The 15413-nt window shown below is 38.2% G+C and overlaps 1 protein-coding gene across 2 annotated transcripts in view; it reads left to right on the top strand.

Annotated features, from left to right (window-relative positions):
* cadm2b (cell adhesion molecule 2b) overlaps positions 1–5663 on the top strand; it is a 130707-nt gene extending 125044 nt beyond the window's left edge. For both annotated transcript variants that reach the window (XM_041046379.1, XM_041046380.1), the window contains 2 exons: positions 3999–4121; positions 4231–5663. In XM_041046379.1, coding sequence (XP_040902313.1) covers positions 3999–4121; positions 4231–4349 — 242 coding nt within the window. In that variant the 3' untranslated portion in view covers positions 4350–5663. The remainder of the gene's footprint in view (positions 1–3998; positions 4122–4230) is intronic.
* The last annotated feature ends 9750 nt before the right edge of the window (positions 5664–15413 follow it).

The raw sequence follows: 15413 nt of genomic DNA, 5'->3' as shown, positions 1-15413 counted from the left end.
TGCGTTCGCAGGTACGCTTGCTCCCCCACCCCCATGCCCTCGCCTCAACGCTCCATGCACTCACAAACATGACACTGAACACACAGTTGATGATTGATGAGCTAACATCCAGGCTTTGAGATAGAAAATAGCATTGCTTTTTTGGATGAATTCAATACTTTGTCTTTTTTTTCTCTTTCCTTTCTGCACTGCACTGTTACCTCACCGGCATTTTATCACTGTTTTGTTTCAGTGTTTTTATTGGTAGCTGACAATATGCAGACATTGTAGACTACCACATCAGGTTATTACAGTTTGTAAACCACTGCACAAAATATCATCTTTGCAGAAGCAGAAAATAGGATACATGAGACTGTTTATACTTTTGTTCTTAGGCAGAATGGTTTCTACCTTTACAACCACATACAACAACAAAGTCGACAAAAATCACATGATCCATGTGTTTGCTTCACTTCTTTCCTAATGGAATAAGTGTTGTGGCGTTTGTGCGTCTGTGCATCATGGGAAGTCCTCCAGCAGTCTAGACCTTTAGCAGCAGAATAAGTAGGACATGGTTCAAGGCAAGCCTGAGCCAGCACTAACTATATGCTTTATTATAAAAGAAAGTTTTTAGCATTCTCTTAAATGTGGAGAGGGTGTCTGCCCCCCTGACCCAAACGGGTAGATGGTTCCACAGTAGAGGAGTCTGATTGCTGAAGGCTCCCATTCTACTTTTGGAGACGCTAGGAACCACAAGTAAGTCTGCATTTTGAGAGTGCAGCGAGATAATATGGTACAATGAGCTCTTTAAGACATGATAGTGCCTGAACATTAAGTGCTTTGTAGATGAGCAGGAAGATTTTAAATCCTATTCTGGATTTTACAGGGAGCCAGTGTAGAGAAGCTAATAAAAAGAAATATGATCTCTTTCCCTAGCTCTTGTCAGTAAAGTTGAAATAGCTTTGATGCCGCGTAAGAAAACACAAAGGTTATCTAGATTTAGGATGTTGTTCACTTTGATAATTGACCCATGAAAAGTTTACTTCTAAACAAACTGAAGTTCTGTTTATATTCAGTTTTTCTCACCAATATGCATGATGTATACCCTTGAGGACTAGCAAACATGTTAAATGCATTTCCTTCCTCATAAATATTTACAAAGCCAATTTTTAAAAAATATTTTACATTATGCATTGTTTACATCCATGTTTACTAGCTTACAGTCCTACTGCCTTTGAGAGCACAAATGTTGATCAGCAGAATAGCTTGAAACTGGCAGCAGGACCATGTGCTTGTGTGTGTTGATTTTTCTGCACATTTACAATACAAACAAAACGGGACTCCAGTCATAAACACACTGCTCCATAGTAAAAAAAAAAAAAAAAAAAAAAAAAGACTCCACAGGTACCTTTAATAAACTGTAAGGAGTGGACCTCGTGTAATAATGCAAGAAAAGGAATTACAATAAAAGCTGCCATTTGGCAGTATTTTTAGAATCTCACCTATCCTTCATCACAGACTGCCCGATATATGTTGTTGAATACTGTGTGTAGGTGAATGTCATGTTACCTGATTTTCTCATTTACTTCTGGTGTCGTAGGCATGCAGATAGTTTTCTTTTAATTTTCCCAAGTTTTTAGATATTTTTGTCTCCTAAGATCTATGTTTCCACCCTTAAACAATTTTAGTGAATCGCGTTTCTTAGATACCTATCAGCCTTGGCAAATACCAAAACTATCTGCATGGTTACATACTATTAGAGGTAAGAGAGAAAATGTTTGTTTGTAATTTTTGGTGAACTGACCCATTAAGGATGTACATTGTCAGTTACACAAAACAATCTCAGTATATACACCTTTGTTCCTCATCTTGTCCTTGTCAGTGTATCTTGTGCTCCTCTCCCAGTCACCATTTCCAGTAACTCCAGTTAAGCATGTATGTGACAGCAGGCTTCGCTTTCCGTCACTTCTGCACGCTGTCAAAGTAAAATCTCAGAAAAAGAGACCATGCTAATGTCACATGTTTCCTTTGAACCCTGTGGTCACCTTTTTTATCACGGTGTTGTTCCCCTCGTCTTCCCTTACTGCTGTCACTGTCTGCAACCATGGCAACAGCCAAAGACTTTCCAGGGCCTACAACAGGTAAATATACAGTGTGTGATGCTGGATCTGGATCTGGGTCAGGACACATCACGGCCTCCACCCAGCATGAGCCAAACCATCACCATGCATGGATGCTCGCTCTGCTGACCCCAGCTGCTTTCTCTCTAGCTGTGTCACAGCCTGCATAAGTTATTACACAATGTGTTTTTGGTTTGGTTTGTCTTAGATCCATCGATTTCATTGTGCAGTCCGAGGGGTGCGGGGCTGGAGATTCTATCTGTGCCATTGTGTGAGTGCAGCAGAAATGGAAAGGAATGACCAAAATTCTTAGTGGGAACTCTGTCTTTCACATTTCTGATCACATAGTTCTTGAAAAATATTTTTGTTACCACATGTCGTCTGTGAGCATTGCACGTGGTTGGAGCAATTTAGTTTAATATGGTATTCATTTCTGAGATCTATATTTTATCAGGTTTAAAATATTTGAGGTTGTGTCTGTGTGAGGATGAAAACAGGACAGAAGTTCCCGGTTCACGTTGTCTTAATGTAACTAAACAGGCTAAATATGGCAGATTGAGTCATTGAGGTCTCAGTGTTCCAATAAAATGTCTGTAGTTTTCTTTTTGTACAATGTTTGTCGTATCTGAAGTGTCGTCTTAGTGTTTCACAAAGTTTTTTCACGAAATGTTTTAACAACTATCTTGATTTGGAATGTTGCCTCTATGTAGCCTGTTCGTTGTTGTTTCACATATGAATAGCCAGTGTGTTTACGTGTGAATTAAAGGTCAGAAATTTCTGTTGGACATGTACAAATACGTAATGGTCATTTGCTCGCTCTTAAGGTGGAAGCATAAGTTGCATTTAGATGACAAGATCATCTGCAGTGCATCAAGAGCTGTTCAGCGTGTCTCATTCCTGTGAGCTGTGAGCACCAGCCAAGAGTGATATGAAAACTGCTTCTGCCCCTTGTTGTTGACAGTGGAACACCTATACAGATCATTATATCCATCAACATGCAACCAAAATAATTAAAATGTTATTCTAGTTTACAGTTATTGCTTCAAAGTCTGAAGTGCCTGCCTGTGAATCCCTGATAAAACAGTTGTGGTGATTTTATTCTGCATGGAGTTAAACTGCATGTTTCATAATTCCATCTTTTTTTGAATTTTTATTTTTAACGTCCCTCACTTTGGATTGCTGAAAATGAGGGTTGCTTCGTGTTAACAGACGAGTATAACGAGGTTTGTAGGAACATCCCCGTCGTCATTTCCCAGGGTCACTTTGCAAAACTGAGCACAAGCCATAGCCATTCATCAGCTTGAGATAATGAGAACACAGTAAAGACACAGCCACTTAGAGTTTATTACACGACAGACACAAAGGCACGCTCCTGCCTGGGAAACCTTCAGCTCGCTCTGTGCCCGGAGGATGCCTCATGTTAAATAACACTTATTTAAAAAACCTGATCCTCAGCAGCAGAATGTGGCAGCAAGCAAGGGGAAAACACAAAAGACGGCGTGTGTAGAGGCTTTGGCAAAAAAAAAAAGCTAAAACATCACTCAGAGCTAGATTTCAGTTTTTTGCATCTCGTTTTTGTTGCCAACACCACATTTTTGAATTGTGTACAGAATTGTGATATTTCCTATGATTACTTCTTTTACACTTCAATTCAGGCACTTCAAAGCAGCGATGTCAGGTTGCTCTAAATATGGCAGAAGCTCATTTGGGGATGTTGTGCTTTGTTCGCAAACGTAAAAGCTACATCTGGATTTTTTTTTTCAGGATAATTGCAGGAGCAAAATATTTTCATTGCTGTTTAATAAATGTCTACAGCTGCATGAGACAGCAGCTGAACATCTTACAGGTGTTAATATTATCTCTCCACTTTTCCCTCCATCTGCCTCTGTCTTATTTCAGATCCTAATGCTTTAGGACAACATGGGCCTGACCACGCTTTAATCGGCGGCGTTGTTGCAGTCGTGGTCTTCATCACCTTGTGTTTGATAATAGTTCTTGGACGATATCTGGCCAGACATAAAGGTAAAATAGGCCACTTGAGCTCCCTTGAATAACAATGTTCTTGCCTGGAGTAAATGTATGCGTCTGGTGGATAACTTGCTGTGGCTCTGCATGTCTCTGTCTTCTTCAGGGACATATCTAACACATGAGGCCAAAGGAGCAGAGGATGCTCCTGACGCAGACACAGCCATCATCAACGCTGAGGGAAACCACGTGCATGCAGAGGAAAAGAAAGAGTATTTCATTTAGACTTCTGTTACTGTTTTCCTTCGTTTCATGACAACTTTTGACAGCAGACATGCAATTTAAAGCTGCCTCAGCGTCACTGTCAGTTTTACTTATTATTTACTTATTATTCTGTTGTCTTCTCCAGAAAGCTCATGCTTGGATATGCTTGTTTTCAAAGCATTTGCTGACAATATAGCCTTCTCCTTTTATAATCGATGTACCCCGTGTACAATTGGATTATTTCCATTTCAGTTTTACAGTGCCTAAATGCTGTATATTTTTCTGCGTTTCTTTTATCGCTTGCATTATCTCCATTCTCTCTTACTTCAGCCTGTTGTACAACCTTTTGCAGATTTTTTAAAATTCATAGGAACGTGCTTCAACTTCAACTTAGAGTCAAGTCTTAGTTTTTCAAACTGTTTTGCTGATGTTAAATACATAAATTTATCAAACATTAACATCTGAAAAATCTTTTTAGGGATTGGATGGCCTTGGATGTTGCCTGGAGTTTACCCCACCACAGCCATACTGCACATGCTTAAAAAATCATAAAGCAGGCCAGACACTTTGACAAAACAAAATGTAGAAGCACAATCTCTGTGATTGTCTCTAGATGAAATCAGCTCCCTTTTAGCACTGTCTGTGTACCCCTGCATTGATTTATTTTCAGTTGTTACTCATGCTGTTGATTTGTACCAACAGAGAACAAGTCAGAAAATTAAAGCACAAAGTCTGAGGACTAACACAGAGGGAAAACACATCCACTGTTTCTTGTCTCAGGATTCAATATGAGTCTAGATGGAGAGATGGTGTCAGACACATGATGAGGATTTCAGTAAACTAAAAGATTTCAGTTGTCGTCATGGGTGAGGAACTTTAATTTTGGTTGGTGATTTGATGTAAGATCCAAACTGATTGAGTGGAACCTTGTGGGGGTTCGTTATTTATGTTGAATTTTATTGAACAACTATGCTCAATGTGTGGATATTGCTGTAAAATACTTTGCTAACGTGAATATTGGTGAACAATATTGTTGATTCTCGGGATCCCTGACTCATTACAATTTGTATATTAGCATATGCAGTATTTAAAGTATTCCACAAGTCTTAATTTTTTTCATTTATCTAACTAGACATTGATTTGCCACAAGATATGTAAATAATGTGTAAGTATTCAATTTCAGTAAAAGGAACACTGGTTATAGCTTTTTCAGTTCAGTTCATATTAGTTCCCGTCACTTTGATGAGATTGTTTTCACACTTTTCAAGATTTCTTCAAATGGGGATTCTAATGAATTGCTTAAAATGTAAACAAAAAAAAAAAAAACATGCAAAAAAAAATCTGGTCAAAATATATGTATTTATTATTATGATTGATTGAAATTTATTATATAATGCTATATTGATTGATATTATTGCTGTTATTACTAAAGTAGTGGTCTGACATTAACTTTTCCATTTTTTAATTCTGAAATTTATCATAAAATACAATACAAGGATCACCGTTATGGCCTTTGAGTTTGCTGCAAACAGTACTAATGACATGTTGAGGCATTGGTGAATCAGACATCCCCTCACTGTATATAGTCACTATATCAAAGACATTGAACCACATTGCCAATGCTCATACATGTTATTTTGTTAGTTCAATATGACGCTATAAATAACTCATTTTGTACAAAGTTTTAATCGCTGTAATTAATTTGCTTTTTATGGGGGGTGTGTGAGGTTTTGCTTTTTTCTCAGTATTGAATATTCATTTTTCAACTATGCCACTGTAAAAAAAAAAAAAAAAAAAAAAAAACAAAGAAAGAAAAAAGAGAGACAAAGTGCGGATTAAAATATGAACAACTTGAAAACTGCCATTTTGTTGTGACTAGGTTTGTACTTGTACATGAGTAATGCTTGGGATCTTGAATTACAGTGCTATTACCCACAGTCACAATATCAGTCCACAGTAATATGAAAGTGAGCATATGTTGATGGACAGCACAATGACCAGAGCTGCACTTTAATTGTTATTCCATGCAACTGTTGAGTATTACTCAGCTTTTAGCATTAATAATACATGCGAAGTATCAAACTTGTACAAGGATTAAAATGCCATGAAGCTCCTCAGGAAGATTGCCCGAGGCTCTCAGCTCTGCTCATGATTTGTGCATTAATACAGGGTGACAAAAGGAAGACTCAAGTCTCCCTGAATTCCTCCCCTGTCTCACTAGAGCTGTGTTCGATATGCTTGAAGTGGCCTCATGAAACTGCCCACAGATGTCAACACAGCAGGCTGCTGTTGCCTTTGTTTTAACAAACTAGACAGTGGAAGCAGGCTGGGTGAAGAAAACTGAAGGCGAACCACTTTGTGATTTGACATTATGGTCAAGGATACTAGGATGCAGCTGACTGGTTTAATTGGAAGTGAAATGGTAACACTTCAGGTGAAACTTTATTGATCTCTGTGGGGAAATTAGATCACTGAAAAAGAAAATAGTAATACCATCTGACTAGGAAAAATACAAATGGGATACATTTACTCTAATCGATAATAAAATAGGCAATAAATGTAGGAAAAAAGAGTAAAGCGGTAAAATTGAGCAAAACAGTTGTGGAGTTAAAAGATATGTAGATGTTGCCTTTGTATTGGTGTGAAATATGGAAATGATTTATTAATGATTTATAGACTGGTGCAGGTATTACTGGCATTCATGTCTTCTTAATTACTGTAGATAAGGATTACTGCAGGATAAACAAGTGCTATAGATGAGCATTACTATGCATAAAAATGATGCAGTCTATACAAAATCCAATAGTGGTGTGATTATGAAAATACCATGAATATATGAGGGACATATGGGAAAAATCAACATGCAAGTATTCCAAGACCACAGTGTGCTTATCTAAATAAGGCCAAATGCATGGACATGAAGTGCAATGGTCTGTAGAGTAGCATTATAAATACTAAGCCTTATCAGACTTACATTTGATTAAAGCAAACGCTGATTATAGTATCTTGCATTCAGTAGTGGCCTGGATATTTCATCTACAATAAACCCTACCAATTTAGAAAAACAAAACAAAAAAAAAGCTTCTTTTATGGTCCATTATCGCTGCTTCAGTGACACAGATGAACTTTTGGAAATCTGAGGATGGATATAATAGCCCTGTGCAGATTACCGAGCTCATATTAAATATCTCAACATCCTTAAAGGGAGATCTTGTTCCAGGACACAGGGCCCGAGCCATTATGATCCTCCATTCTTCAGCTCCCATTGACCTTGAGCATAATGTTGCTTCCCAGCAGACTAATGTTGCCATTATCAGCACACTGTCCAGCCAACCACCTGCCTGCATCACACAACGCCTGCCTACCCCTCTCCTCTCACAGAGACGGTTCCCAATGCTCACTTCATAATCATTACCACCAAAAGCCCAGCCAGTTCAAATAAACATCAGCTCCCACTATCACACTACTTCGCATTATTAAAAGCTCAGTGCTTCGTTAAGCTATGTAAATTGAGATAGACTGTCTTGAATAATGCCTGGCAGAAAATAATGCTAAGAATCCATCATAATTTAGTAATTGGATATCGAGGGGGGAAACATTCGCGTGTAGTTGTAAATAGAGAGTTGGAGAATGGATTTTCTCTTTACCCTAGAAATGTGAGAACCGTACCCTGGGCAATGTAACAATCACAGCATGACCTCTGAGGAGGCCTTCTAAGTCTCACTAAACTGAAGAAACTGATCCCCACTATACCCTGCAGGCAGGGTCCATATCAGTCCTCCAGCTCACAATAAGCTCTTATCATAGCAGAACAGAAGTTTCAGACAAAATCCTTTAGGGACAAATTGATATCTTAAAAAAAAAAAAAACATTATTACATTTAAACATATTAGGTCTACAGCGCAATTCTGATTTTGCAGTGTTGAGCTGATAGTCCTTGCAGTTGTTTTTACAGGCGTGTACAGTTACACAAATAGTCAGATTGGGTGTGCTACTTCATGAGTATTCACCTTTTTTATAGTCTCAACATAACTCGGATAGAAAAGTAAAGTTTTTTTTGTTTTTTTACAGTAGCTTGGACCACACTGTTGACAACACAGTCTGCCTTTTCTTTTTCATTCCACAGTTCTGCTGTAGATTAGTGACAACTGGTGGAGCCGTAGCTAGACTGTGCATGAAAAGCTCTCCAACCCTGACACAAATAGTGGTCCTTCTTTTGGATTAACAGCACAATGTTTTATGCAGAAATAAGAGTAATTCCACTTGTTTTCACTATCCAAGCATGTAAATTGCCTTGTGTAATTCACTGGGCGATTTGCTGAGGAAGTAAAAGGATCAAAGGATTTCAAAGATGGGGTGGGATTTCAAAGCAAATGCGGTATGTTTAACAGAGGAGATGAAGAAATGTTTGTCGTCTGGATCATGGTTTTAATTACAGATTTAATGGGTTATCAGTGACACTGTGAAGTAACCCAATGATTCTTCCAAACCCTGAGTCAGTACTTTATTTAGTGATGACTATCATCACAATATTCCCAACTGGAAAAAAAAAAATCGATCCAACTATGTTTTTTTTATTTCATTAATATTGTGTCATTTTTCATATTTCCTGCCAGACAGGACAAATATTTTGGAAGAGTTTACTTCTAATCAATGCTCTGCACCCAGAGATGAGGAGCAAAGAGCAAACAGCGGAGATGAAATTCACAATTTTCAATATCCTCCTTTTCATTTTCACAACTTTGTGTTGGGAGTCTGTTATCATTGCCCTTCAAAGCCCGAGGTTGCATTGTTTGTATAAATGGTTTTGTCTTTGATTGACAGCTCATACTAATGGAGAATTGGGTTGAAAAATAACGGCATGTTTACAACACTGCTGCTCCCTTGGAAAAGGAGCCGTTGCAGGGAAAAATCTCGTGATGAGGCCAGCTAGCATTGCAGGTACATTCCTGGAACATTGTGGATTTGTCAGAATACCCACAGCTAGATAAGCTAAATATATTCTTACTTTTATATGTTTAAACAGCTAATTTTCATGTAGCACTAAAAAAGGCGGAGCACAGCTGAGTTTTCTGTTGCCCCTTTTGACTCACAGCTACAACATTCACGCCTCATCTGTATCGCTGCTGAATCAGAGGGCTGCAGGATATTATCTTGAGATGTGTTTTGCCTAATCATATTTGATGAGATTAAACAGATCACTCACACTTCCACTTGTGACAGGGCCTAGTGGAAGTCAGAAGGAGTCAAATGATCTGGAACAAAGAACATGAGCTTGTGTATCCCCCTGGATGCATCACCATGCCATTAGTCTAGATGAATGTGTACAGTCAGATACAATTCCCTTGTTTGCTGCATGAGGGCTTCCACTTTGCGAGGCAGCGGCTTCACTGTTTAAATCAGGCCACATGCAGGCCTGTGGATTGATGACTGAAACAGGTCTATCCACTGTATTTTAAACTCATTCATCCACACTGACTCACATTCTCTGTGGTGCATCTTTAAATAGCCTGCCCTGGGATTGTCTGTCTGCCATTTGATTTATTCTATATTGTATTTTTAGATCTAATTAAAACAAACTTTTCTGTATTGTTTGGCTGGATTTTGAATCGTACAGACCCAGGAGAGTACATAAAGGGAAGCCTTGTCTTGGGTAGTCTTTTGGGGGAAAAAAGCTAGTACCTGTGGCATAAGGTATGCAATAAATAGCGTGCCATCTGTTTGGATTTGAGCGCTTGAGTTTCTTCCAGGGAACTCACCAGAGACTTAATTAAAGTTGGAATATTAGTGAGTGGAAGACTGATGTTCCTCCAATAAAACAACAGCTATAGGAAATTTTAGTATTAGTTTGATAATAGAGATTTTCTTTAGAGTGAAAAGACAGTGCTGTATTTTATCTTGTTAAATGTTTATTCTTATCTTATCATAAAATATCATTTTTGATGCTTTTTTTCAGTTGTGTTTTTGTAGCTGTTTGGTCTAGAAAAGATCTGTAACCTTTTTAAATGCTAGTTTCCATTTATCCTGTCCCGGAGAGGACTGGCATTTCCAGCTAATGTGCGCATCTAATGGAAACACCAAAAATGATGTATGATCACACAGGAAATATCATGTTGAATGTAGAAGAGGCATGCTAGTGGCTAAATTGATAACAAGACACCATTCACTGTTGCTCTCAAGAACAGCTTAACAAATGCTTGATGTTCTTCTGATTTAGATGAGGGTTGATTTAGATGATCATTTAGATAAACCTTTTCTCAAAAGCAGCAGTGCCTAACTTTTGTTGTATGAACTTAAGTAAGTCGAAGCTGTCGTGTTTCTGAAAACTGTAGCGCAAACATTTGTAACTGCTGTTGTGAATCTGTGTGGTTGAAACCATAGCTTTACTACTGTAGTCATTTATCATGAAAGCCCTCCTGATTGCATCACTAATGTGACAGAATATGATTATGAGGCTTACATGAACAACTGGATGATGTCCTGCAGCTGTTAGCAGTGAGGAAAGTTAGTCATTTGTTTTAAGGACAGGACTACAGTGAACAGGAGTTAGGAAAGGAAAAATAAAAACAATTGCAACTACATATTTAATGGACACAATAAGCATTACATTCATTCTTTCTCCCATATATTCTGTTACATGAATGTAATGGCACAAATGGCACACTCTCTGATTGCAAACAGAATATTAACACTTAAACATCATATTGAAAAGGTTCTGACAAACTGCTGTGCCTGCAGGATGCCAGCTGTCTGGATGTGGGTGGACATCAGGTATTGGCATGAGCCTCATTATCATCAAGGTCCTCTTCTCCCTCCTCTCGATGCTGTCTTTTTTTCAGTGTGTATAATAATGGCATTGGATGACATCAGGTTTAATTGCACTCGGTTTAAAATAGCATCAGTAAAACAACATATGCTTTGGCTCAATGTGATGCTGTCTGTTGTCTGCACTGCAGTTTTATCTGTTGCCTCAGCAATCATATGTACATACATACATCTTACATGCAAACAATTCTCTTGCAATTGTAGTTCATCCTGTGTTTATTGATTTAAATGCCATCAGTCTTATCATTGGGGATTTAGTAAGTTATTACATCAAAAGCCAAGTTGTTTGAACTACAGTATGTTGTGGAAGGTAGTAACAACTAGAAGCTGTGTGAGTTGTTAATGATTCTCAGAGAACGCAAAGTTGGGTGCTAGAATCAGAAATAGTGGCTTCAAGCAGAGGCCACTGTTGTTGATAGAAAAATGCACCCATGGTTTGTGTGGGAGTGTAGCTGCACAGTCAAGTTTCTCTTTCTCATCTAATAAATTTCTGACAGACTAAATACTGCAAGGCCCATTCATCCCAGCAGTCAGTTTTACATGTTTCATTTCAAACTGTGGTTTAGGATCTATACTATGAAAAGCATAAGTAAGTACAGTATGCATGACATTCTCTGTTTTAAATTAAGGAAATAATCATGTGTGTGTGTGTTTTCTCTGATCTGATTACACACGTAAGCACTTCCTTAAAGCCTAATATAAATCTATATCTGTGTTAAAGCGCTTTGCAAAGATAAAAATTCCCACTTGAGAATTGGTCAAGACTGTGACATAGCACTTTGCAAGCATGCAATGAAGAACTACTCTGGATTTTTAGGTTTGTCGCTGCTAAAGAGCACATACAAAAAGAAGGGTAGGACCAGTGGGATTGCTAATACTTGAATACTTCCAGAGGAGTGTGCCAGTTGTCTTTATGATGCCAGTCAGTGTGATGGTGCGCCTCAGGGATTACTCCAGACAGACAGCTAAGAAAGACAACTGATTAAATAGTAGTGAGTAGAGAGAAAATGTTTAATTCAGCTATATTTTGTATTCATGGGATGGACAGCCATACAAGAGTTCACCTTGAGGGGTCATCAGGAGAGAAGGTCCGGAATCCCAAAGAGCTGCCACACCAAGTTTCCACATAGCACTTGGAAACACCACTGATTTAATTAAATCACAAAGAACAATAAATATTGTTCATGTTAGGTACAGAAAAACATGTAATGAAGCCACTGCAGTGTACATCTTTCTCAGGACTGTGAAGATTTCTAAGCACAAGTCTGACAACTCTTCATCATTACACTCTCACAGCCTTGTGTTAAATGTTTGCAGCTTCAAGTTATTCAAAACAATACAATTCATATTAGCTTGGCTCTGTGACAGAGTACCAGCTATAGAAAAATGTTGAAATCCCTGTGTTGAAATACCTCACCAAGACGTTCAAAACTAATTCAATTATATGCATCACCAGTTCAATAGACCTACAGAATTGGGTTATTGTCTGAAATTATGAAAAAAAGAAAAATATCAGTAAATCATGTGTGAATGAAGTTTAATGTAAAAATTATTTTCCACAAAGAGTTGCCAAAATGGGCTTCAAGAACAAGGGATAACAGATGATTTCTGCAGTCATTTTCCAAGCTATTTACTCTGCATCAACTACGGATCCTATTTACTCTGTATCTTCAAAGGTTTTCCTATAGTGGGGAGATAATATGGTGAAGGGCCACGTAGGGCAAACAACAGAAAAGGTACAAAAACAGCACAGAGGAAACTTTTTTTGAAGTCTAAACCATATATGCAGACTGCATCTATATCTGCCTTTCGTAACAAAAAAGAACTATGCATCATCCACAGGTCTGGAGGAAGAAATATTCAAAAAATGTACAGTATTTCTGATTATTATAGTGTATAGTCTGGCTCATTAAATCAAGGCCACATGTTTGGGTTTTGGTCAATACCGCATTGCATCAGCACAGGGTGTGAATATATCTGTGGAAAGTCAATATGGATGATGAGCTTCATAATGAGAAACAGGAGATTCCAGAAATGTTGTCAGTGGGTAGAAATATCCAACAGCAAGGTTGGTTGGTTCATGAAGCTGATGTGATTTTTCCTTAGTCCTTTCATGATTAAGCTCCTCAGTGTCACCCCAGTAAGTCAAAAGTAGAGATCAAAGTACTCACCAACAATCAGCAGTCCGTAACATAAGAGTCCATTTAGATACGGTCCTTTTCCTCGCATTCATTTAATGTAAAAATATGAATATGTCACAGAACAATGAAATGCTGTGAAGCAGGTAACAGGAGGAAAATAATGCCACCTGCACCACCTCATCTCTGCAGTTTCACAATAATGATGTTAGTGGTTCCTGAGACAGGAAAGCACCCCAGAGATTTTCAGATACTCCGACCAGAACCGTGATCTGCTGAGCCATCTCACTGTTGTTCCCCCGTTGGACACAATGCGAGTCCAAACTCGCATTGTGTCCAACGGGGGCAGGATAATCATCATAATTATATAAGACTGTCAGTGTATCTATCTACACTGCAGTCTCTTAGGTTGAAGGAGAGTGACAATGACATTTTCCATTGTTTTGATCTGCACTCCAGGAATGAAATAATGAATTCAGTTTATAGTGCTGACTCTCAGTTTTAAGAGTGAACATCTGTATTGGTGGAAGTCCTCAAAACAAGCAATAAGGAATGATGACTGCAGTAACCTACAAGCCCGGCAGAGCTTTACCAGGGGAGATATGATATATCTGCTCATGTGATGTAGATGTAAACTCTAAAGCTGTGCATTGTCACTTTAACTTCATAGTCATTGTTTCATTTAAAATATAAAGTGCTGGAGTTCAGAGAAAACAGAACAAAAATGTACCACAGTGAGTCGGTAGGTAAGTAAGGATGCAGAATCCCAGCTGCAGCTTAGTTACAATTATAAAGAAGATAATATAGCTGCCAAGCAGTGGTCTACGCTTGACCTGTTATTGTGTTATTGACCTGTATTGACCAGACGTCGTGGTAATGACTTGTGCTACGGTAGCTGTAGCTACAGTACAGGTCAGTCACACTGCTCCATTGCCTGAGATCTGTATTGTAGACAATAAAATTAAAACATTAAAAATGTTTACTAAGGTTTCATCTGGCAGGTAGACATCTGCAGTGAACCTCTGATGGAGGGGGCTGTTTGCTCTAACTATTTTCCACTTGGCTATTCATAGTCATACCTCAAGGCAAATTCATAATGGCTTTAGTTAGAATGGCAGTCATTTTCAGCAATGTCAGGATCATATGCTGGAACATCACTGTACTACTCATCAGTTCACTTACCAAGAGAATGTTGGAAGAGGACATCCACAATGTCCAACAGGAAGCAAAAGAACACTAAAAGGTTTTCTAGTGAGCCGTCATTCAAACATTCCTCAACGCATTTCCTTTGAATTGGCACATTTTCAAGTCAATCTGTAGGACATGTAGTCCGCTGTTCTATATGTCCACTGTTGCATAGTTATGGTAGTGAAGGCTAAGGAGACTCACCAGAAATAATGAAAGAGAAAATCAATGAAGCATCTTAAAAGTCATCTGTGCATGGAATGAAACAAATTAAAGGCGTGGAGTAAAAAACAAATCTGTCTTTACTGAAAGAGCCTATACAATTGATTTCTTTCAAAAGTTGGCAATTCATACTCCATTAGTCATTGCTATATTAAAGCTATTATGAAATAATGTATGCCATTACATGAAATCATGGCAGATGATATTTACATTTAGAAAAGAGGAATCCTTTGTGAGTCATATCAGCTCAAGGCATATCGACTGACGTCCAGCTAATCCCAGTTCTACAGAGACCAGAGGACCATTTCACACATTCAATCCAGGAATGCACATAAATGCAAATATTAACCAAATTATTTGATTAATTTATTTGTAAATGTGTTGATTTACAAACTTTTAGGGTTTGAATTTGATTAATCTTTGTTTAATCTTCGGATATAAAAGGGTATCCTTGAAACGTAACATGTTCTGTTTTCTCAGCCCTACTACAAAGCTGGATCTGTCCACAATTAAGAGCCGGATACCTACTATATGATGGATGTATTGTAGCAAAGTTAGGGGTAAAGTTGTATCAATCCTGGCTATTTAGAAGTCGGCAGACTTGATAGCAGGAAATGATATTAGAGCCAGAGATAAGGGGTTAGGAGAAGTTGCTCATTCTGACCTAGAGTATCAAGTTCCTTGGGGACAAGCCGGAGTTGTGGCTGCACCTTGG

The sequence above is a fragment of the Toxotes jaculatrix genome, chromosome 9 (genome assembly GCF_017976425.1).
Source record: "Toxotes jaculatrix isolate fToxJac2 chromosome 9, fToxJac2.pri, whole genome shotgun sequence".
Taxonomy (NCBI): Eukaryota; Metazoa; Chordata; class Actinopteri; family Toxotidae; genus Toxotes; species Toxotes jaculatrix.
This window is presented reverse-complemented; position numbering and strand designations above follow the sequence as displayed.